This window comes from Mustela nigripes, chromosome 4 (assembly GCF_022355385.1).
Source record: "Mustela nigripes isolate SB6536 chromosome 4, MUSNIG.SB6536, whole genome shotgun sequence".
NCBI classification, from domain to species: Eukaryota; Metazoa; Chordata; class Mammalia; order Carnivora; family Mustelidae; genus Mustela; species Mustela nigripes.
Window position 1 is genome coordinate 134,213,842 of NC_081560.1, and position 25,306 is coordinate 134,239,147.

At 35.6% G+C, this 25,306-nt stretch overlaps 1 protein-coding gene across 1 annotated transcript in view; it reads right to left on the minus strand.

Annotated features, from left to right (window-relative positions):
• Nucleotides 1–25,306, minus strand: part of CTNNA3 (catenin alpha 3) — a 1,804,468-nt gene that overhangs the window by 1,626,377 nt on the left and 152,785 nt on the right. Inside the window, exon 4 of the mRNA XM_059397521.1 lies at nt 15,646–15,765. Coding sequence (XP_059253504.1) covers nt 15,646–15,765 — 120 coding nt within the window. The remainder of the gene's footprint in view (nt 1–15,645; nt 15,766–25,306) is intronic.

The following is a 25,306-nucleotide window of genomic DNA, read 5'->3' on the forward strand; positions in this document are numbered from 1 at the left end:
TGAGACATACTTAATATTAAGAAAACTATTTGTTGTTTATCTGAAATTCAAATTTCACTCAGCATACTATATTTTATCTGGCAACCCTAACCAAAATGATACTTCATCTCCCATCTGGCTATTGCAGAAGTGGAATACAAAAGCCAAAGTAAATGATAAAAATTCAGGTGCTACACACATACACCATCATCGTCATTAACATCATCATCATCAAAATATCTGCTGTATTTCCAGATATGATAATGCTCCTCCATTCAGTCCTGGATTTAGAACTTTATAGCATATATAAATTTCACAACCATAAACACTGATGTGTAAAAATATAACTTATTTTTCAGCCTTATGAAGGTACAATCAATAAATAGCTTATTTTTTCTGAATAAAATTAATTTTCTTTTTACTCCAAGACCCATTTTGCTCAGGACAGAAGTTTAATTTAATTGTTTAAGTAAACTCATCCCAATTCAGTGATAAAAATCTGTTTAGTTTCATAATTCAATCATATTCAGGTTTAAATCCCTCTTTCAGATTTTTCTCCTGATTCCCTCTCCTTGGGGATAAGTCTAAACCACAGGAGAGATCATAAAGCTGCCAATATAGGACAATTTGGAAGAAAACCATCTTCACATCCACCTGGATCTGCCTTGATCCTTCACTGGCCTCCTGTTCCTCATGCAACTCCTCCCATCCAGTCTTTAGCACTGGAGAACACTCGCTCAAATGACAACTGGAACAATCCGCAGCTCTCTCATTTCCCACTGCAAACTGGTGATCCCTGGGCAATGGTGATCCCTGAGGTTATCTCTAACTTCTCTCACCCATCCCTCTTTAATCTGTTGCCCTTGTCTTTTTCATGTGACCAAGTTCACTGATTCCCTCTCTCAGATGACTTCTGTAGTTCACTCTGGTCCCAAGGGAATTCTCTGATGCCTTCCACACTATTTCAGAACTGGGGAAAAAAAAAAAAAAACAACTCTGGCTTGAAAATATGGTAAAACAAAAATAAAAATACCCACTCTGACACTAAGATCCCTAGAAAACTTTCTACTCTCAGAAGTCCAGATTAGACCTGGATTTCATTATTTATCCCAGATCCCCCAAACTGCAATGGATTAAGTTCTATCATGTCTCCCAGCCTGAGGAAAGAGGGCAGTAGTGGTCAACAGTGGTGGAGGACATGCACAAAACAGACTACAACTAAACTTGTTTTTTCTTCTCCTTTTCTCCCCAGCCTGGAGGTAATTCCTGGGGTGGCAAGGAATAGGGGAAAGAAAAAAAGAAAATCTGGTTATGTCTACTTGCCTCTCCTTGCAAGATATCAAGAATTGCCTTTTTTTTTTTTTTTTTTAATTATTATCTAGGCCTAAACTTCTTTCCAGCATGGGCAGTCCAGGAAGAAATGGAAAAGAGAACATAATGTGTCAAAGTGAAATTGTGCCATATTATTGCACACTTTGCTTCTAAGAAAGTACCTTGGATTTCACATTAACCTGGATGCTAAACTCTTCCATATCATCTCCCTTCTTAATATTCCTTTAGCAACTACCATGTGTTCTCTAGATTGGTTCCTCTACCTAAGACTCACTTATCCCTTATGATTACGATGTACTCATCCGTTCTCTTCCTTATTAAACAGTGTGCTCTTGGCACTCCCTTCAGACAATCCCACTACCTGCACATGAAGCATTAGGCATCCTATTTTAGTCCCTGTCATGGGGAATTAGGAAATGTTGGTAGGGGTAGAGACCAATATGCTCAATCTTATGGGACATTACCAAAAGGTAACCTGCTTTCACTTTCATTTCAAGGCTCGGGTCACCACCCTGTAACATTCCATCACATGATTTTTGCAGAAATTAAACAAGTTAAAAATCTATCCTGTATAGTAGGTGTCCCCACAGCTTCAGAGAGAAGAAACATTCTTTACTATAGAATGTCCAATTGACACTGTCTCCTAACGTTCTAACCTCTCTGTCAATAATTTGCAAATGAACATTTATGTACACTAAAAATCCCTATTACATTAATAATCATCACCTATTGTTTATTAAAGTGAATTATTACATAGTATGTTTCTTACACCAGAGCACCCTTGTACAAAGTATTTACATAATGCTAAGAAGTCAGTCTTCTTTCCATAAACTCACTTTCTTTATATTCTATTATTTTTTTTATGACTCATTCTAGTAGAAAATGGTTTCCATGCATAAAGAACACAGCTTTTATCTTGCTGTGTGACAGAATTATATATGCCTTTTTATTTTCAGCAGACTAGGCTCACACAGTGGTGGGGATTTATTCATGTATATATGACTTGTGTTAGTACTTAGGAGAAAGATAAGTTTTAAAAAATAATAAAGCACTCTCTGCCTTTACTGAAGCCAAGTTCTGGGTTTTTAGATATAAATTTAATACACTATCTCATTATTTTTTAATATATTTGCCTTAAATTAAGACAAATACCATATGATTTCACTTATATGTGAAATATTAAAAAATGAACAAACAAAAAAAGACTCTTAAATACAGAGAATAAACTGGTGGTTGTCAGAGGGAAGAAGGATGGGGGTTGGTTGAAATAGATGGAGGGGATTAAGAGGTACAAACTTCCAGTTATTAAATAAATAAATAAATTTTCTCGCAGAGTTGAAAAGTATAGCATAGGGAATATAGTCAATAATGTTGTGGCAATAATATAGTGACAATACTTAATCATGGTGAGCACTGAGTAATATACAGAATTGTCAAGTTACTATATTGTATACCTAAAACTAATGTAACATTGTATGTCAACTATACTCCAATTACTAACTTTTTTTTTTTAAAGGGGGCATCATGGGCAAGTAAAACATTCTATATTTTTACTTGTCTGAATTGAGTTAAATATGGCTGTGAAATCTTTTATGAGTCATTATTCGGATTCTGCCCAACTCCACTGGGTCAAAAAAAAAAAAAAATTCAAACTTCCCAAACAACTGCATAATAATTTTGAGTTTCCTTTTAGTAGGAATTTATCACCCGTTATTTACTCCAGCTCCAACCCAATAGATGCTTTGGTAATGCCAGTTTTTAAAGTATGGTCAAGTTAAGGAGAATATTCATACTGATGGCTAGATATGAAATGAGTTATTGTTCTGAGAACATGGTTACCTGTTACAAATAAATTTTTAATTGCTTATAATGTAACACAATGAAATGAATTCTTAGCATCATCCTAATTCCATCCATTTTAGAATATAGTTCACAAGAAAATGTAGCATATAAGAAATATGTATCACGTTTTTCATTAACAATCATAAGCTATATAGGGGCACCTGGGTGGCTCAATTGTTGAAGCATCTGACTCTTGATATTAGCTCAAGTCATGATCTCAGGGTCATGAGATCAAGCCCTACATTGGGGCAGAGAGCCTGCTTAAGATTCCTTCTCTCTCCCTCTCCCTTTGCCCTTCCCCACCCTGCTCTCTCTCTAAAAAAGAAAAAAGAAAGAAAGAAAGAGAAAGAAAGAATCATAAGCTATATATATTATTTCTGGTGCCTATAATTCCTCTGATACACACATCATTTTCAGAGGACTCTTAGGGAATATGCACTTCACTTTAACATGCTATACATCAATCCTAACTACATTTTTAAAATTATTATTCCTTTTTCTTTTTAAAAATTTTTAAATTTTATCTAAGATTATATGTATATTAATTTGAGAGAGAGAGAATGAGAGAGGGAACACAAGCAGGGGGAATGTGAGGAGACACAGGCTTCCTGCTGAGCAGGGAGCCTGACGTGCGGTTCAGTCCCAGGACCCTAGGATCATGACCTGAGACAAATGCAGACACTTAATGGCTGAGCCACCCAGATGCAGGAGACAAACAAAGGGGGAGAGAGAGAAAGAGAGAGATCTTACGTAGTCTCCAAGCCCAGAGTGGAACCAGACATGGGGCTTTTCTCTCATGACCCTGAGATCAAGACTTGAAATCAAGAGTCGGATGCTTAATCAGCTAAGCCACCCAGGTGCCCCTCTTTATTATTCTGAAGTGTGACTGGTCTTTCCAGTTTATTGGTCTTCAAAACAAGTATGTTTTAATGCCATATTTCATAAAAATGTTACCAGTCTATTTATCCTAAAACTACTCACAATTACTTCTGTTCTTCAGTATCACCAAGAGTTTTTAGTCTAAGAGCTTGATTTTAGAGTGTGTTCATTGATCTCAGGTCTCATATAAAACCATACGCAAGAAGTATGTACATAAAAAATGCACAATGTAGAATAATAACATCTATTTCACTTACACCAACATTTTTAAAAATTGTCATTTTCATTTTTTTCATATTGATATCCTAATGACAATAAGAAATTGCTAATTTTCAATAGAAGCAATGTATACAAATGGTTATTACCAAGGGTAAGAAATAAACCTTCTAAAACTTCTTAAAAATAAAGAGTAACAAAGATATCAAGATATTCTCTATGTCTGCAGGGCCAGATGTTTGGAGCAGAAGAAAATGCATAGCCATTGATATAAGTCAGTCATGAACACCACATGTTCACAAGTGCTAACTTACTAGCATATATTACTTAATGCAGAATCTAATTTAAGCTTCCTTCCCTTCATAAATACCCTGCCACTGGTAGGTTCATGGATCCCATTCTTACCCATTATGTTAGTAATCAAATACCTTAAGTATCTTAAGCCAGAAGTTACATACCTCCTGTTTCCTGATAGATTTCAGAGCTTCCAACTAGTTTAGTTCTTCTAAATTTAAAACAAAGTTCAGGTACATTTAATCCATTTACTTCAGCTTAGTCTAGGTTTAATATTACCCATGTTCTAAGTAAAATAAACATAGTTCCTCAGTTGTTAAATGAGTTTAACCTTAAGTATGCCTACTCTTACTACATGGTATAGACATGTTTTATTAGAGGGAGCAAGAGGCAAGCTAAAACTTTCTGCCCAATATTTTCTCAATACAGTATATTGATGCTTACCAAAAATTCTCTTTATTTTTATTGGACACATTGTATCACACCCCAGGACTTGCTTCTCTGACCCAAAGTGAAAAGTGATGCCTCTACCCTGAGAAAGCAAGTCTCATTGAGCTTACACTCAAAAGCTGACAAAGAAACCCCCAAATTTGGAAAATTTACCAAAGTTACCACAATTAGTTTCTCTAAATTTACACATGATGATTATCAAAAATGTCAAAAGTACCCCACTTTTTTTATAGCTCTCTTCATTAATGTATTTTTTTCCTCTTTCAATTCTTCCTTCAAATCTTTCCTTCATACTGTCAGCTTCCATGACAGCCCTCTTTTTTTTTTTTTTTTTTAATGTCTCTAACATTGAAGCTGGGAAAAAGACCAAAACTCAGTTACCTCTAATTTTACAAATATAAATTTAGGATGAAGAAATAAATGTCTAACTATCAGCAATGAAACATATGGTGGACCATTTCCTTCTTCTACCAATAAAAGTACCAAGAAAAGCTTCAGTAATTCCCAGTGTGTGAATGGAGAACTTAGCACAAAAGAGATAAATACCAGTATCTAAATCAGGGTCAAGAAATAAATAGCAAACAGTAAAGTTAAAACAAAATATAGAACTTAATTCAGAGCACATGAGCACACACACACAAAGCCCTCAGAATATTCAAAAGAGTTTCATCCCATAATCTAAGTACCTCCTCTCAACAATCAACACCACACTTGGAAAACCAGCCACAGGTCAGCTGCTGATGCTGTATGGATGCAGCCACAGATCATTACCTACCTAATTGTGTGTATATCTAATAGGCTCATACAGCTTTTGGAACAAAGGTTTTATAATGGAGTAAATGATAAATACTTAACTATGGTGCAACCAGATGCTATAATAACATGAGCAGCATTTATATAGCAAATATTAGAATGTATTAATGCTGTATGTTACAACAGAGAAAAAATTAGATTCATAAAAATACAGTTAAGGAGAAGAATGCAATGTATATTATAGCTTAATTGTGGCAACTTGCTAAAATCCCATAAGTGATACTAAAAATATTAAGCAAGATATAGTTAATAATTCAGTCAATGAATACAAATTATCAGCTGCTCATAGAAGAAAGAAGGGCTATTTACAATGTAAAAATTCAAAGATAACCCATCTAAACTGTAATATGACTCTGAAGAATATTAATTAGATGACTTTATATATATTTTCTGTCATTTGAAACCACGGTATATGGAAGAAAACCTAAGCATGCATATACCCTTGTAAATCACTGATCAAGATATAGAGTAAACCAGCCATGTTGCTCCATCTTCTGGTGGTACTTCCCCTTACCTAGATGTATTTCACTATGTGTTTCTACGGCTTTCACATTTGTAGCATGAGAAAAAAAACATAAAAGCTAATAAGTTTCCTCCTAAATAGACAAATCAAATCAAATAGACAACTTGAAACTGTCCAAATAGGGTATTTTGAAGGGCGAAAATCGAGTATCCTTTAAAAAAAAAAAAGATGAATAAACTGAATTTCTCATTTTATATTAAATTAGCCCTCAGGCAATAAGCCCCTCACAAACAACTTAACATCTACAAAAGGCTGCACGATTGGTGTGTGCGTGTTAAAGCTCTACTGTCAGCAAAACTGTTGGCCTCTTCTTAGCAACATCAACACTTCCTTTGAATTTTAGCCAGCCGTGCTTTAGGTGCACTCCCAGCTCCACTATTAATACAGGAGTTACAGCTATAGCAGTAATCTTTTCACCTGACAAGGATGCAGTAACAGTTGTTGTTGTTTCCTAATTGTGAACCCAGGTAGAGCACTACAACTTAGATACACAAATATATTACATTCTTAACTCTTCTTCAGCTTCAATTGTACCTTAGACCCAACTGCTGTCATATTCAAACTAATTCTTTCACTTGGGGCAAAGATGTGCAAAGAACAACTTCTACAACGGCTGAAATACATAATCTACAAAAACACAATATTTATGTACACAAGCATGTCCTTTCACATTGAAAGAAAAGCACCAAAGGTATAAAATATGTGATGAAGGATATCATAGTAAGGATGGCAATACCTTCTATGTCCTACATGTAGACACAAAACTTACTATTGAATCATCACCCAAATCTAAAATATTTACTAAGTACTTACTATTGTCCAGGGATTGTATTAGGCTTCTGCGATACAACTGGAAATGATACTCTCCTGTAATTTATTATTTAAACTCCCTTCACACTCAGAATGTAATCCATAGATCAGCAGCATCAGCATCACTGAGGAGCTTATTTGACTGTCCTGTCTTACTCCAAACTTACTGAATTAAAATGCCTATTTTAACAAAATTTCCCAAGTGATTTGTATACATAATAAAGTTTGAGGGGCACCTGGGTGGCTCAGTAGGGTAAGCGTCTGCCTTCAGCTCAGGTCATGATCCCAAGGTCCTGGGATCAAACACTCTATCGGGCTCCTTGCTCAGCAGGAAGCCTGCTTCTCCCTCTGCCTGCTGCTCCCCCTGCTTGTACTCTCTCTCACAAATAAATAAAATCTTTAGAGGATACAGGATCTGGAAATTATTAAATCAAAATTCTTCTGCAATATAAGAACACAATGATGTTTTCTGTATTTTTTTGTGTATCTGTGTATTGGAGTAATTGAACTAAATGATGTTTATAATTTCTACCTCTTCTAAAATATTGTAATATTACTACATTGTCTTTTGTTGTTGTTGTTTTTTTAATGGTGCTACTGAATGACCTCCATTTATAGGCATTTCAATATCTAACTGTATACATATAAATTTAGATGTTGAAAGTATCCATATCTATATTCAGTTTACAAACCAGAGATACTGAAGGATCAATACACATATTATGCTGACTTAGGCTAAAGGATTCACAAAAGAACCAAAGAAAATGTCACTCCCTGCCACTGTCCCTGTTCTGCTATTAGATAGCCTGTGTACAGGCTATCTCCACGGGCCTCATTTTTCTCATCTCTAAAATAAAATAGTTGGGTTAGATGAATTCCAAAGACTCCTTAGTTTAAGATTCTGATACTTGTATGCCTTTTCAGTCTGCATCATATGCCACCACAGCTCATGTCCTTGGAGTGAAAATATATCCTCTTTGCACACACAGATCATTTTCAAATGATCAGACTAGAGAAGATGCCTTTTCAGAGTTAACTCTTTTAGGACTTTAGTTCCTCATCAATAACTAACTTTTGTTGACTATCTTATGGACTTAGGTATATTACTATAAGACAGGCAAAAGTAAGTGCATATTGATGCAAACACTTAAGTTTTTTAGCACCCTAAAATTCCTATCAGCATTGTATATTTTGAAAACAACCCATAACAAAGCATTAACTATTTCAATAAGCATTCTCCACCATAAAGTAACTATAAGCTGCCCATGAGGCAAACTATCATAGCAAACAACCTTGTAAAAAATTAATAAATCTTCTCTGGTGCATGAAAATCAGCTAGTATATGCCTGATTCAACAGCTTTCTACCTAAGTGCCACCAATAAACTGAACCCCAGAGACAACAGATGGAAACAGAATAGCAAACCTTGGAATTTAAAAAATGTTTCCATGTTTCTACTTTACTAATTAATTAGGAGATACCTACTTGTCATGACTATTAATTATATACAATGTAGAAATCAAATTTTAGAAGGAGAACCAATATATAATATGCATCATTTTGATTATTTAAATAAAGGATGAGGTTCTTACATAAAATCTATAAGGTTTTGTAACTTCAGACTGTAACTATAGAAAAAGAAATTACCCTATAAAGATCTGCAGTTTATGAAGTAGTGAAAATGATTAGATGACTACTGCAATAAGCTAGAAATTAGGAAATGTGAATATTAATTCTGACTCTGTTACTGGCTTGGGATGACCTTGAATGATGTATCCAACTTTCTTCTCTCTCCATACCAGAAAAGTCAAGAATAAATGCAATGCCGTTGTTTTTTTTCTATAAGACAAACTGGTGCAATTGAATAAAAATGGAATTGCATCTGTAGTGGATAGAATAAAACATGGGGTTGATTTGAACTATGGTGCAGCACGGTCTTATAATTCAACATTTTTAATACCTGTGCAATAAATTTTTAAGTAATGCCTGAAATGCTTTGGGATCTTCAGAAACAGTTTTATAAATGGCATAAATAATCATTTTACTTCATTGGCCAAGTAAGAAATAGAATACTATCTAAGGTAGACATGAAAATTTTAATGTAGCAGTCTTTGGTTGACTTACTCTTAAAAGGAGTAATTCAATCAGAACTCTTTCAAGAGAGTTGGATTAATTACAGAACAAGGAAAGGAAGAAGGATCCTCTCCCAATTGAGCTACTAACATATTTCATCTAGCCAAAACCACTGAAGTAAATCTACTGCTTCTAGAACTATTGCTCTAGAAGCTTAACACCTCCTGTTAATGCTCATTTAGCCCCCAATTACACTCTTTCTTAGACTTCATCTGAATAACCCCAACTGCATAGGTACTTTCTTTTTTAAAGTTTAAGTAAAACATATTTACAACTTCCATTTTCATGGTAATGTAATGGGAAGTTAGTTCTACATTGTACTGTCCTTACAGATAAGCAGTTTCTAGTGCAATATCATTACATATCCCCTCATCCTATATGATCTATAACATTTTTATTGCCATAAGTCTTTACACTGATGAAGACTACTACCAGAATTCATCAACTTCCTCTTCTCTATATGCTAGAGTACAACAACAACAAGCCTAACATTATTCAGTTCTGTTTTGCTAAACACTGATTTCAGAAGAGCCCGACATTGTTGTCTTGTGTTCTTGAATTCCAAGGTGAGCCTAGGATTATTCTCTATGTGGTCAGTCATTATCCATCTGGAATTGTATTTTTCAATGCAAGGTTGTTAACCTATAGTTATTCTTACTAAATAAATTTTTTCTAATTTATTTCTATTTTTCCTCATTGATAAGGAATCATTTTAAAGGCGGTTCTTATTTACAAAGTATTATGTATCCTTCTGGTTTGGGAGTTATCTGAAGGGATTAACTCATTCAACTCAGTGAAAGAAAAAAGCAATGGTTCATTCTTGAATATCATCACTAAAGAGAGAACAATAATGTGCTGAACAACAGCACAAGGGAAGTTTAGGAACATAGGATGTAATTATTACATGAGTTGGGATTTGGCAGAACATTGGGTCTGAGACCTTATTTCTAACACAGATTGCCATGGCACAATACTCAGGACCCCTTAGTTTTACTGCCCATCAAGAGACCACAAAACAGATTAGAAGCAAATAATGCAACTGCTTTCTGAAAAGGTATCTCTAGTTTTGGGATTTTTGTTTATTTGTTACACAGATCTCTGACCCCTACATCATCTATATCCAGAAACATTCCATCTGATATGTTAAAAACAGTGCTGAACATTATGTGCCATACAAAACTGTACAGAATAGAGAGTATATTCTTCTGAAACTTACCATTATGGAAGATGACTTATAAGAATAATATAAAACAACATCATAATAACTGTCACTTATACTAACCACATGTCAGGCATGGTACTAAGCCCTTTATATACTGATTCCTCTATGTACTTTAAAGGATTTTAAAGCATTTATGTACTTTTCGTTTTACATACTGTTTTCTTAAAACAGGCCATGAGTTAGGTGTTATTTTTCTAACATTTTAAAAAAAGAACTATGATGCCCAAGGTGGTACAAACAGTCTAACTAGATCTGGCTGACTACAAAGCCATACTCTAACTTGAGCTTATTGAAGAGTAAGCATATAAGCAATAAGATTCTAAATTGTATGACATGGTTAAAAGCTAAAAATGACAAAGAAGGAAGAGTTTACATATTGACTAAAGGTCATAGGATAAAGTGCCATGAGGGAGGCTAGACTTTGCTTTAAAGAATGATTAGCAATTAAATAAGCAAATAGAAAAGGTTGGTATACTCTAAATACCAAGTTTTATAAACCTTGTGAAAAGAGCAGAAGGCCAAAATAGCATGGCATATTTAGGGAGACAAGAGGGAGAGCAGGGGTATGTAATGTGTTCCAACATGGATATGTATCTGAAGTACAGGATTTTAATTTTGCATATTTTCACATCCCTATGTAAATGTACTTCAGTCTTCATAATGTTCAACTCAATAATGTCAACTTTAATTTATACCAAAGGACTTCAGAAACCTCTGGGAAGGGGATATGTCTTATAATGCTATTATAAGTATTAAGGGTAGAAAAGAGAAGAGGGAATTAAATTCGAGTACAGGGGCGCCTGGGTGGCTCAGTGTGTTAAGCTGCTGCCTTCGGCTCAGGTCATGATCTCAGGGTCCTGGGATCGAGTCCCACATCGGGCTCTCTGCTCAGCAGGGAGCCTGCTTCCTTCTCTCTCTCTCTCTGCCTGCCTCTCACTGTACTTGTAATTTCTCTCTGTCAAATAAATAAATAAAATCTTTAAAAAAAATAAAAATAAAAAAAAAATAAATTCGAGTACAGAAAATCAAACTTTATTTTATTTTATTCCACAAAACCAAAGCCCCAAGGAAATTTCTTGATTTATAACCTCTCAAGTTAATACATAAATCTGGGCTCTATATAATAACTGAAGCTTACTTTTACCATTCCTATGTAACATTAACCAGGAAGATAAAAACCAGTCAAAGCAGATAATCTCCAAGAATGCATCTCCAGATAGTAAAAACTGAAAAAGGCTCCAGATTCTCAGGCTAATCTTGCTTTGTCATCTGGTTACTTCAAGCTGATTCATCCTGGTAAACCCATCACTTCATCTATCAGGGCCTCCTCTCACCTTTTCCAACCAAAGCTATTTTCAACATTAGTCTTTTTGACAGAAGGAAAATGGAGAGATGCTTGTGCCCCAATTTAAAATACAGCCCAAGGTACTGAAGTATAAGCACTCACTCCTAGAAAGAAAGAAAGAAAGAAAGAAAGAAAGAAAGAAAGAAAAGAAATAGCTAAATGCACTGCACAGTTAGGAGAAGAAGTACAATAATTCCAAAAAAGAAAGGTAAAAGACTAGAGTAAAGTACTCCCAGGAACTTTCTGGCCCAGGGGTGGGGGGTTTGGGGGGGGGGGGAATCTCTGAGAATGATGTTTAAAATGTCATAGGGAGGGACAGAAAATAAAATCTAATGAATGAGTCCAAGAAAATAACTATAATCAATCCACTGCTCATTCATAATTCACAGTTAAGGTGACACTAACATTTTGTGTTTATTTAAAGAAATGACTGGAAAATTATTAATGTTAGGAGAAAACCTAAATAATAAATAAGCTAAAGGGTTAACCAGGAAGCCAAAGGGTTAATGCCCTTCTGAATTTTAAAAGTATAGTAAAATACATCAATACTAATTGCCTGTAATCTGAAACCAAAACTTCAGGTATGCTTCCTTGTTCTTAGTAACAAGAGCACCAACAAGTATTTATTGAGCATTCGCCATGGGTCAGATACTGTTGTGAACACTGCAGAGAATACAGCATTGAAGGTGACAGACGAGGCTCTGTCCTTATGGAGCTACGTGCTGTCACAAGAGGAATGATAAATATGGTTAGACCGAGAAACAAACCATGACTAATCCTCTGGTACAAAGAATCCTGCCTTATAAGGCAGAATCTTTCTTGCTGAATTGCAATTTTACAGAAACCTGAATCTTTTCCAGCAGAAGAAACTTAGTTGTGTGTGTTTAAAAGGTTTGGAGGCCTTTTAAGGCGTAGGATTGGAGATAAAAGGCAAATCGCATCACGTCAGAGAAGAGATGATGTTGTTTTGACTCTCTGAACCCTGCCCAAAGTAATTCCTAACAATTCATTTGTGGCTTTGGTACAGAACTTGGTTAATACTACAAATTCCTAGGAAGCTCTGCTACATTTGGAAACAAAATGGGAGGTAAACAAAATTTGTCTTTGCTATCCTCTGCCATCTCCCTCATTTGCCATGTCTTTTTGTATTCCTCTCTTTTTTCCTCCTTATTTTTCTATTTTGAAAAATTTTTAATTCTTCAAAAATCAATGTTTTCTTTTACTATACTATTTTCCCAGGTCTCCTTCTTAACATCTCTTCAGGGAGTCACACTGGGGGGGGGTAATAAAATGAAGAGTTCTAGGTACACAGTATAAAACCAAGTACAGTTTAATTTCCCTCATTTGATCCCTCTTATCATATCCCTACAAGTTCCTTTCCCTCTTTTTCATCAGTCTTTGGTCCCTGACTTTCTACTCTATCATCCTCTTTCCACTTCCCTCAATTCCCCTTCCATTCTTTCGAAATCAAGAAAAATGATCATTAGATATAAGGAGAGCTAGAGTTGTGTAATACAAAAGGATTGACAGTATGTTATGTGTACAGTTAAGTTCATTACATAAGGATTTGTCCCTTTGAGTTTAAGACACTGCCTTCTGTGAATAAATTTCACTAGAACCATGATTACTAGATATAATACTCGGAAGATTGTGAAGATAAAGTTTCATGCATTTTCTTAGCTGTCTAAAGACATTATTTCAAAAATCGTTTTGTGTTTTCATATATACTAAAAATCTGCATGAGAGAAAGAGAAGTGGAGAGAGAACCCACCCTGTTTTGCCTCTCACCAGGTACCCACTTTCAAAGATCTCTTTACGCCCTGGGTCTGGCATCCCTAAAATTGTCTTCATACTGCACGCCGAGACCTCCTCACCTTCCTATCCTCCAGCCTGCCTCCCTGCAAGGTACTGGGAATGAGACCTGGAAAACTCCCAGGTCTAGAATCAGACTGATTTAGATTTAAAGCCCAGCTTTACGTCTTATTAGCCCAGTGACCTTAGACAAGTTACTTAACTCTTAACAGTTTTCAATGGTGCTCATAAAACCATCCCCATTGTACTGTTATAAACATTTCATGATCTGATCCATACATTTACTAATCACAATATGTGGCATACAGTTGCCTTTAATAAACATATGATTTACATATACATAAGCGTACATACGTTTACACCATGTGCCCATCTTTTCCTCAAACACACATACAATTTACTTATCTGTCTTTTATTCAGGCAAAGTCTTGCCCTTCTACCCTTGAAGCATTCACATTTTTCCAAATTCACAATTAGCTAATGCAAGAATCTAATCAATGAAAATGTGCTAATAAGAAAGGATGAGAGAAGAGGACAGTGACTATCGCCTGCCAACTCAAATATCCCTCAGAGATAAAATATGGCTCTTGGAAACAAAACTGTACTAAAAATTGCATAGGCCAGAGCAGTGACTTACAGTGAATTTAAAGCAGCACCATCTGGGAGATTCTTGTAGTAGCTCTGTGTAACTGTGACCCACTTCCTTTACATGTGCTAATATGTAAGCCATCACTAATTTTAAAATAAGTAAATAAAACTTAAATGGATATTGTGTCCTTTTTCATATAAATTAAAGTATATGAAGAGATATTCCATTTACCCCACAACATTCTACAAAATAAAAGTAACTCTCAGGAAAATAGGGCAATGGAAAGGCTAAATACCCATGGAATGTCAGTGATAAAGCAAAACCTAGAACACAATTCCCTTTTCAAGTCAATACTTCCAGACCATACCACAGTGATTTCATAAACTGAACTAAAAAAAAAAAAAAAAAAGAGGCCCAGCTTTGAAAACTTCATCCAAAAGATACAAAATCTGTGAATCAGGCAATCACAAGAGAGTCACACCTTTGCCATACTAACATGAAAGACTTAAAAAATGGACTCGGTGCTTGGCCATGCGAGTCAGCCACTTAGTCATTTTTCTAGACATTATCCATCATTGAACACATTCCTGAATTTCATGCAACCTAATTTAAACGTCTATCTGGCTGTTCTGATGGGAATAAACATTCAATCAGTAAAAGCTTGACAACCCTGACACCTAGTGGCTCTGAGGAAATTGGTGAGGATCAGCTTGGGAAAATTAGCTAGCTAGTTACTGTGGCAGCATCTCACAAATACATCAAATTTAGTGATTACTAATTTTTTTTATACTAATTCTGAAAGCAACTTTATAAAAATCTATTTTGGTTCTGTATTTATTTGGAGGTCTATACAAGGAGGCTAAAAGCTTTGCATTTGTAAAGTACATTTTCCTTCCCCCTTACACATTTAGCAAAATTCCACTAATCTTCAGAGATCAAACAAGAAAACTAAAGGTAGATTCATACTTTGGCATATTCATGATTCTTTCCCTTAATTTTGTATGTACACCTATATCCTTTTTCTGGTCATCAGGTGATTTTTCTCCTCAAGTATCCCCCTGTCAAATATAAAAGCCATGTGGCCAAGCCATCACAGAGGTTTCCTTTATGACATTGAGGCATCCTTAGTCAAAGGGTAGTTACAGCTTCACAAACCAGCAGGAGTTTTCTTTAAGAGAGGTATAAGGACACATGTGGAAACCCCCAAACTGCACATCTAAAAGCAAGGACAACAATGAATGCTTCAGGAAGCCGTATGAACGCAGCAGGTCAGCACAGCACAACACAACCTATTTCTGCCCTAAACATTAGAAATAAGTCTCCCTAGATCCACTTAAACCTGACAGGCAGAATGGCAGGAAGCATAAAGTGTTCACCTCCTCCACCAGGAAGAGTTCTGACTCCTACCTGCTGACGTTTGAAGGCTAAATAATCCAGATTTTCCAGCTCCTTTCCAAGCTTCTGGTAGGTTTTCTGGAGGTCAGATTTATTGGAAACATTTTTTAGAGACTCAAATGTTCTTTGAAACTGGAATTGAAAACAAAAGTAAATCATTAGGATAGCAGTACATTTTTCTCAAATGCCTAACTAGCTGAAACAGAGAAATAGTCCAGACTGAGCCTCAGTTTCTCTCATTCATAATCCAGAGTGAACGCATGCCAATTGTCCTTCAGTGAAATGATTGTAAAGAATTAAACTGTATCATAAGTATAACCAACATTAACACATGAATGGGAAGCATGTTTAATCCTCATTCTAACAAAAGAGCATACTGCATTTAAAAAAAAATGTTTTAGCATATACTGTTACTTCTAATGAAAAAAATTGTGATGAATGTATTATAATTTCAAATCATAATGAGGAAGTACTAAGAAAGCTCTCACATTCCAATCACAGAAACAAATATATATTAAAGGTAGCTGCTTGTCTCTATAGAAATATCTATACAAAATCAGCACCCCACAAACTTCAACCAGGAAGATCTCTCAGATCTTATATTTTGAGAAGGAAAGAAAACTAACATTTTCGTGATTGAAGCATATGTAGCACGTTCAGCAAACATTTATTCATTTCTGCTCTATAACGCAGATGAGTTATAAATCAGTTCTGCTGAATCAGAATGCTTCTGTTCATTTTTAAGTCAGATACTAGATAAACACAAAGGAGACAAATTGCAGTGGATCACAGAATATTGTTCTGCTGCTAATAATTAATTAAGCAAAGGGAGATCACAAGATATTCAATTCTTGGTTTATTTTAGTAAATTAGAACATACTTTGGAAGATCAGTGATTGAAAATGTCGAGTAATGTCACCTGCAATGACATTAGCATTTGCTCGCTCTCCTTGTCATTTACCTCCCATATTCTCACTGTGTGCATTTAGACAGATTTCTACAGAGAGAGACTTAACCATTTTAAACACACCAGAATTCCATGGACTATGATGCTATGAGACAGGCTAATAAGATTGTATAGAATATTATTAAGTTTCCAGGGAAATTATTTGACCTTACTATTCAAACTCTGTGGGATAAGTCATATTATAATGGCATTCTACTGAATTAAATGCTCAATTTCATGAAAGCAACATGTTTATCTCAATCCAAGGTGACAGAGGAAAAAGAAATGGAAAATAACAGTGCTAAGCTTCCACAGCGCTACAGTAAATTAAATTCAACAAATAATCTTTTGGAACCTACTATGCACAAGGTACTATGAATATATAACACATTTCCTGCCTTAAAGGAACTTAAAAACTATGAAGGAACTACACATGGAAATCAGAAATGGGAAAGACCCTGACATTTATTGAGCCAGGTACTTTGTGCTTTCCAATGTAATCCTATTTCTCTCTCCAATCTACAAGTAAGTACACTGGGACTGAGAGAGTATAAACCAGGTTTTTACTACAGTGTTTATGCTCTTTCTACCATATCACTAACTCTAACGCAAGGCAAAGTAGTAAAGAGAGTCCAAAAACAAAAAAAGAGAGAGAGATAAATAAAAGCAACATATAGTAAAACAGAAAAAAAAACTAGTTATACCAACTGAGGAACTCAGGCCATGTAGAAGACAGGAAGAGATCTGATTTAGGCTTCAAATGGAAGGACAAGTTCTCAGAGCCTTAAAAGGGAACAGATTCTACCTATCAGTTTCAACATAGCCAAAGTCTGCTCGTTTCCCTATTTTTTTTAATATGATTTTTTTCAAAGATTTTATTTATTTATCTGACAAGTAGACAGAGAGGCAGGCAGAGAGAGATAGACAGGGGAGGAAGCAGGCTCCCCGCCGAGCAGAGAGCCTGATGTGGGGCTCCATCCCAAGACCCTGGGATCATGACCTGAGCTGAAGGCAGAGGCTTTAACCCATTGAGCCACCCAGGTGCCCCTCGTTTCCCTATTTTATAGCATAGTTAACAAATTTATTTTGACATAATTATAATGACTTTTATATTAACTTTATCATGTTGATGATCATTTCTGTGTCTTGCCCATTTCTTGGTCCCTTCTCACTACATTCAAATCAAAATACCAAATTTAATATTCTAAACAATTTAAGCAAATTTACCAACAATTAATATAAACTGACCAATCTTTTTAATTCTAAGCATTTTATATTCCCTAAAAAATATTAGCTCTACTTCTGAAATACTTCTTTTTCACATTTACTTCTGTGAACTTTATACAGATCCAAATAGGAATTTTAGGGTAAACACATTTATAAATCTTAAAAAAAAAAAAAAAACATGAAAACCAAGCAATATTTCCATGGCCAAAGAAGAAAGGGAGACAATCCAGGAAAAATACATCACCACAAAATATTTCTATGAAAAATCAGTCTGTGTAAAGTGGAGACTTTAAAGTTTGACCTTTCATTATCAAGACTTTCTCTCTCCATTTATTGACACTAAGTAGCTCAAAGTACTCAAATTATGATGATTCATTTATTTAAGTAAATTTTTTCCCATATAACAACAAATAATTGTCAAGGAGAGGTCATACAATTATCTGTAGTATACTTGAGGTTAGATCCCTATTAAACATACTCCATCTCTCTCTGCCCATATATATATTTAAAGATGTTAAAGAGTAAAAGCAATAATTTTACTTTGCAGATAAAGCTGACATGAAAAAGATAAAAATAAGACAGTGATTAAAGAGAGGTTTAGATTTTACTTTTAAAAAATTAGATGTTGACTTTATTTGAGGATTTTTCATTCCAATAGGACACTGTGCTTGATCACTGAAATAGAGCTCTTAAGATTTTCTCATTAGTTCAGTGCACTGCAATTTCATTATGTTGACTATGTCTCAGAATAAATGTTCTCTCAGTTGAAGATAAGTTGGGAAAGGAAGCAGAATTAATTGAAGAGATTTTAACATTCCTAGATTTTACCTCTTCAAACTTTTGAGTGGAAATTTAAAATAAGCAAAGAAGACCCAATAATTTGTTGAACACTACATTTATCCTGTGTTAATATTTTTGCCTTACTACAAAATTCAAATGTAAAATAAAAAAGCCCAATGAATAAATCTGACCTCCAACAAGCCTAGGAATGTTCTAAAACTGCCAAAACTGAGTCTCTGAACCAGGAAACAAATGCAAATTCTGTTCTATTTTATTACCTTATGAAACAATTATCACAGGGCAGACAAGACAAAAATGAGAAGAAGCAAACATCTCTAAGCCAAAATATGCCACTAGAGTAAGCACTGTAAACACTTCCAGTGTGTTTTCTCATAAAACTCTTTTCTGTTCAGATTTTGACTCAAGATGGCAAATGTAGGAAGGTCCTGCCTCCGCCTCCTCCCATAGACACATTGAAATTACAGCTGTATATGGAACAATTTCCTCTGGGGAAAAAAAAAAAATCAAGAAACTGGCTGAAGAACCACTTCACATCAAGCAAATAAGAGGTAAACATCAAAGCAGGTAGGAAAGACACAAAGTAGGAGGAGGAGAAGCAGGAAGGAGAGACACAAACTCACCATAAACCCCCCATCCCCAGAATGGCAACCCACATTTGGGAGGAAACTCAAAACCCACAGCTAGTCCCTGAGTATTGAAGGTTTTGTACCCCACATTAGGCATGCCAACATTTAAGACCAGCACCCAAGAGAAACCTAAAACAAGAGGCTTTGCAGACAAATGGAGCTCATGCCCATAAGATCGACAGGGCTTTGTCAAACAGAAATGGCTCTGCAACAGCTATGTGCAGGAGTGCCTGGGTGTCTCAGTCATTCAAGCGTCTGACTCTTGATTTCAATTCAGGTCATGATCAGGGACCTGAGCACTCAGCAGGGACTCTGCTTGAGATTCTCTCCATCCTTTCTCTCCCACTCAAATTAAATAATCTTGAAAAAAAAAATGCCCTGCATGCAGGCTCACCCAGCACAAGAAGCAGCCCTTTGAAGATTTTATTAATTGAGAGAATGAGAGAACATGAGCAGGGGGAGGGACAGAGGGAGAGACAGAGAGAGGGACAGAGGGAGAGGAACAAGCAGATGCCGCACTGAGCAGGGAGCCCCACACAGGGCTCCATCCCAGGACCCTGAGATCATGACCTGGCCAAAGTCAGACACTTAACTGACTGAGCCACTCAGGCATCCCATTTTCTTTTCTGTCTCTCTCTCTTTTTTAAAGATTTTGTTTATTTACTTGAGAGAGTGACAGAAGCAGCTGCCCTTTGAAAAGCATGCCAACTTTATGTGAAAAGACTCATTTGTCAATTTTTCTTTATATTTTAATTTTAATTCCAATTTAGTTAACATATGGTGATATATTAATTTCAGGCATACATATAGTGATTCAAATATTCTGTACATTACTCAGTACTCATCAGGATTAGGTGTTCTCGGGGCAACTGGGTGGCAGTGTCAGGGAGAGCATCCAATTCGGTTTCAGTTCAGGCTGTGACCTCACAGTTGTGGCATCGAGCTCCGAAACCAGCTCCACACTCAGCACAGTCTGCTCAAGATTCTCTCTCTCCCTCTCCCTCTCCTTCTGCCCCTCCCCACTCCACTCACTCCTTCTCTCTTGCTTGTTCTTGCTCTCTCTCCAAATAAATCTTCAAAAAAGTAATCATAAGTGTACTCTTAATCCCCATGACCTATTTCACCCCTTCCCCCACCCACCTCCCTCTCACAACCATCAGTTTGCTCTCTTTAGTGAAAAGTCTGTTCTTTGGTTTGTCTTTTTTCCTTTGGTCACTTGGCATTTTTTTAAAGTTTTTATGTCAATTCCAGTTAACCTGGAGTGTAATATTAGCTTCAGATGTACAATATAGTGATTCAACAATTCCATACAACCCCCGGGGCTCATCACAAGTGCCCTCCTTCATCCCCATCACCTATTTCACCCACCTGCCAACCGACCTCCCCTCCTGGTAACCATCAGTTTGTTCTCTATACTTAAGAGTCTGTTTCTTAGATATCTCTCTTTTTTTTTTCCCTTTCCCTCTGCTTATTTGTTTTGTTTCTTCAATTCCACATATGAGTTAAATTCTACAGTATGTCTTTCTCTTACTTATTTCACTTAGCATACTACTCTCTAGCTCCGTCCATGTCACTACAAAAGACAAGATTTCTATTTTTATGGCAGAGTAATGTTCCATTGTATGTATGTACCACCTCCACTTTATCCATTCATCAGTTGATGAACACCTGGGCTGTTTCCATAGTTTGGTTATTGTAGATAATGCTGCTATAAACATCAGGGTGCATGTATCTCTCTGAATTAGTATTTTTGTATTCTTTGGGTAAATACCTAGTTAGTGCAACTGCTAGATCATAGGGTAGTTCTATTTTTAACTTTTTGAGAAACTTCCACACTGTTTTCCAGAGTAGCTGGACCAGTTTGCATTCCCACAACAGTGCAGGAGAGCTCTCCTTTCCCCACAGCTTCACCAACATCTGTTGTTTCTTGTGTTGTTGATTTTAGCTATTCTGATAAGTGGGAGGTAATATCCCACTGAAGTCTGGATTTATATTTTCTTGATGATGAGTGATGTTGAGCATCTTTTCATGAGTCTGTTGGCCACCTGTATGTCTTCTTTAGAGAAAGGTCTATTCATGTCTTCTGCCCATTTTTAATTGGATTGTTTCCTAGGGCACTGAGTTTTATATGTTCTTTATATATTTTGGATATGGAACTTTTATCAGATACGTCATTTATAAATATCTTCTCCCATGCCACAGACTGCCTTTTAGTTTTGTTCATTATTTCCTTCACTGGGCAGAAGCTTTTTATTTTGATGAAGTCCCAATAAGTTATTTTTGTTTTTGTTGCCACTGGCTCAGGAGGCATCTAGAAAGAAGTTCTGATGTTTCCAGCTTTGCATTTATCAAGGTTGCTTTGGCTATTTGGAGGTTTTTGTGGTTCTATACAAATTTTAGGATTGTTTATTCTAAATCTGTGAAAAATGCTGTCGGTATTTTGATAAGGATTGCATTAAAAATGTGTAGACTGCTTTGGGTACTATAGACATTTTAACAGTATTTGTTCTTCCAACCCATGAGCATAGTATTTTAATTTCTTTTTATCATCTTCAATTTCTTTCATCAGCATTTTATAGTTTTCAGAGTATAGGTCTCTTACTTCATCAGTTAGCTTTATTCCTAGGTATCTTACTGGTTTTTTTGCAGGTGTAAATGGAATGATTCTTAAATTTCTGTTTTGCCTGCTTCACTACTGGTGTATAGAAATGCCACAGGTTTGTGTATGTTAATTTTGTATCCTGCGACTTTACTGAATTCATTTATCCATTTTAGCTGGTTTTTGGTGGAGTCTTTCAGGTTTTCTATATATAGAATCTGCAAGGAGTTAAAGTTTTACTTCTTCCTTGCTGATTTGGATGAGTTTTATTTCTTTTTGTCATCTAATTGCTGTGGCTAGGACTTCCAGTGTTATGTTGAATAAAAGTGGTGAGAGTGGACATTCCTGTCTTGTTCCAGGTTATAGAGGAAAAGAGCTCAGTTTTTCCCCATTTATGATGTTATTAACTGGATTTTTCACATATGGCCTTTATTACTATACCTACTTTGTTGATGTTTGTTTGTTTTGTTTGTTTGTTCTTTTAAGAATGGGTGGTATACTTAGTCAAATACTTTTCCTACTGAAATGATCATATGGTTCTTATCGTTTGTTTTACTTATGTAATATATCACAGTGATTGATTTGAGAACATTGAATGATCTTTGCAGCACAAGAACAAATCCCACTTGATCACGGTAAGTGAATTTTTAAATGTATTGTTGGATTCAGTTTGCTAGATTTTTGTTGAGAATTTGTGCATTTATGTTCATCAGAGATACTGGCCTATAGTTCTCTTTCTTTTGTTGTGTCTTTATCTACTTTTGGTATCTCAGTAATGTTGACCTCATAGAATGAATTTGGGAGTTTTCCTTCCTTTTCTATTTGTTGGAATGTTTGATAATAGGTATTAACTCTCCTTTAAATGTTTGTAGAATTCACTTGTGAAGCCATCTGGTCCTGGAATTTTGTTTGCTAGGAGTTTTGTTTTTTGTTTTTTGTTTTTTTAAAGATTTCATTTATTTATTTATTTATTTGGCAGATAGAGATTACAAGTAGGCAGAGAGGCAGGCAGAGAGAGAGGGGAGGAAGCAGGCTCTCTGCTGAGCAGAGCACCTGATGCAGGGCTCGATCCCAGGACCCTGGGATCACAACCTGAGCCGAAGGCAGAGGCTTTAACCCACTGAGCCACCCAGACACCCCTGCTAGTTTTTTGATTACTAATTTCTTTCCTGGTTATCAGACTCTACAAGTTTTCTAGTTTTTCCTGTTTCAGTTTTGATAGTTTATGTTTCTAGGAATTAATCCATTTCTTCTAGCTTGTCCAATTTGTTGGCATATAGTTTTTCATAATATTCTCTTAATAATTATATTTTTGTGTTGTTGGTTGTTGTTTCTCCTCTCTCATTTATGATTTTATTTATTTGGGTTCTTTCTCTTTAATTTTTGATAAGTCTGGCTAGAAGTTGATCAGTTTTATTGATTTTTTTTCAAAGAACCAGCTCCTGGTTTCATTGGTCTATTCTATTGGGTTTTTTGTTTTTTTAAGTTTCTTTATCACTTATGTCTGCTGTAATATTTATTGTTTCCCTCCCTCTGCTGGGTTTAGGCTTCAATTGTTGTTCTTTTTCTAGTTCCTTCAAGTGTAAGGTTAAGCCGTCTATTTGAGATTTCTCTTACTTCTTGAGGTAGGCCTATATTACTATATACTTCCTAACTCTTAGGACCACTTCAGTTGTATCCCTAAAGTTTTAGACTATTGTGCCTTCATCTTCATTGTGTCCACATATTTTACTATTTCCTCTTTCATTTCCTGGTGGATCCATTCATTATGTAGTAGTATGTTATTTAACTTCCATGTACTTGTGTTCCTTCTAGATTTTTTTTCTTGCGGTTGATCTCTAGTTTCATAATATGTGGTCAGAAAAGGTACACAGATATTCAATCTTGTTGCATTAGTTGAGGGCTGTTTTGTGGCCTGATATGTGATCTATTCTGTAGAATGTCCCATGTGTATTTGCAAAGAATGTGTTTTCTACTGTTTTAGGCTGGAATGTTTTTTTTTTTTAAGATTTTATTTATTTATTTGACAGAGAGAAATCACAAGTAGATGGAGAGGCAGGCAGAGAGAGAGAGAGGGAAGCAGGCTCCCTGCTGAGCAGAGAGCCCAATGCGGGCCTCGATCCCAGGACCCTGAGATCATGACCTGAACCGAAGGCAGCGGCTTAACCCACTGAGCCACCCAGGCGCCCTAGGCTGGAATGTTCTGAATGTATCCCTTAAGTCCATCTGGTCCAGAGTGTCATTCAAAGCCATTGTTTCCTAATTGATTTTTTTTGTTTAGATGATCTCTCGAGTGACATAAGTGGGTGGTTAACATCCCTTACTATTATTGTTTTATTGTATTATTATCAATTAGTTCCTTTGGCATTGTTATTACCTGCTTTTTGTATTTGAGTGCTCCCATACTGGGTACATAAATACTTACAATTCTTATATCTTCTTGTTGGACTCCCCTTTAATATTATATAGTGCCCTTCTTTGTCTCTTGTTATAGTCTTTATTTTTAAAGTATAGTTTGTCCGATGTAAGTATTGCTACTCCAGCTTTCTTTTGACATCTATCTACATGATAAATATTTCTCCATCCCCCTCACTTTCAATCTGCAGGTGTCTTTAGGTCTCAAATGACTCTTTAGGCAGCATATAGATAGGTCTTGTTTTTTTACCCTTTCCATACCCTATGTCTTTTGATCTGAGCATTTAGTACATTTACATTCAACATAACCATTGATAGATATGTATTTATTGCCATTTTATTACTTGTTTTGTAGTTATTTCTGAAGATTTTCTCTGATTCTTTCTTTTCCTTCTCCCATTCATTTTTTGCTGATTTTCTTTGGTGATATATTTGGATTTCTTTGTCTTTATTCTTGCCTATTTAGTAATAGTTTTTGATATTATCATTATCCTATAAAACAAGAGGTTTGTATATAACCTCTTCTACAAATATCAATCTATATTAAGTTGATTGTTCAGGTTTGAACCCATTCTTTTCTCCTCTCCTCCACTGTTTTAGGTATATGTTATTATATTTTACATCCTCTTTTTGTGTGAGTTCCTTGACTGATACTTACAGAAATACTCATTTTTACTGCTCTTATGTTTCCTGCCCATTTTATACGATCATTTTCATTCTCTCCTTTCCACATGAAGAGTCCCCTTTCATATTTTTTGCAAGACTGCTTTGATGGTCATGAACTACTTCAGTTTTTCTTTAGGAGACTCTAACACTCTTCTGGTGCTGAATAGAGTATTCTTGGTTAGATTTTTCCCATTCAGAACTTTGAATATAGCATGCCACCCTTTTGTGACTTGCCAATTTCTATTTAGAAATCTGCAGTTAGCTGTATGGGTCTTTCCTTGTAAGACAAGAACTTTTACCTTGCTGTTTTTAAGGGTTTTCTTTTAACACTATATTTTACAAATTTGCAAACAATATGCCTTGGTGTTGACCTATTTTTGTTGATTTTGATGG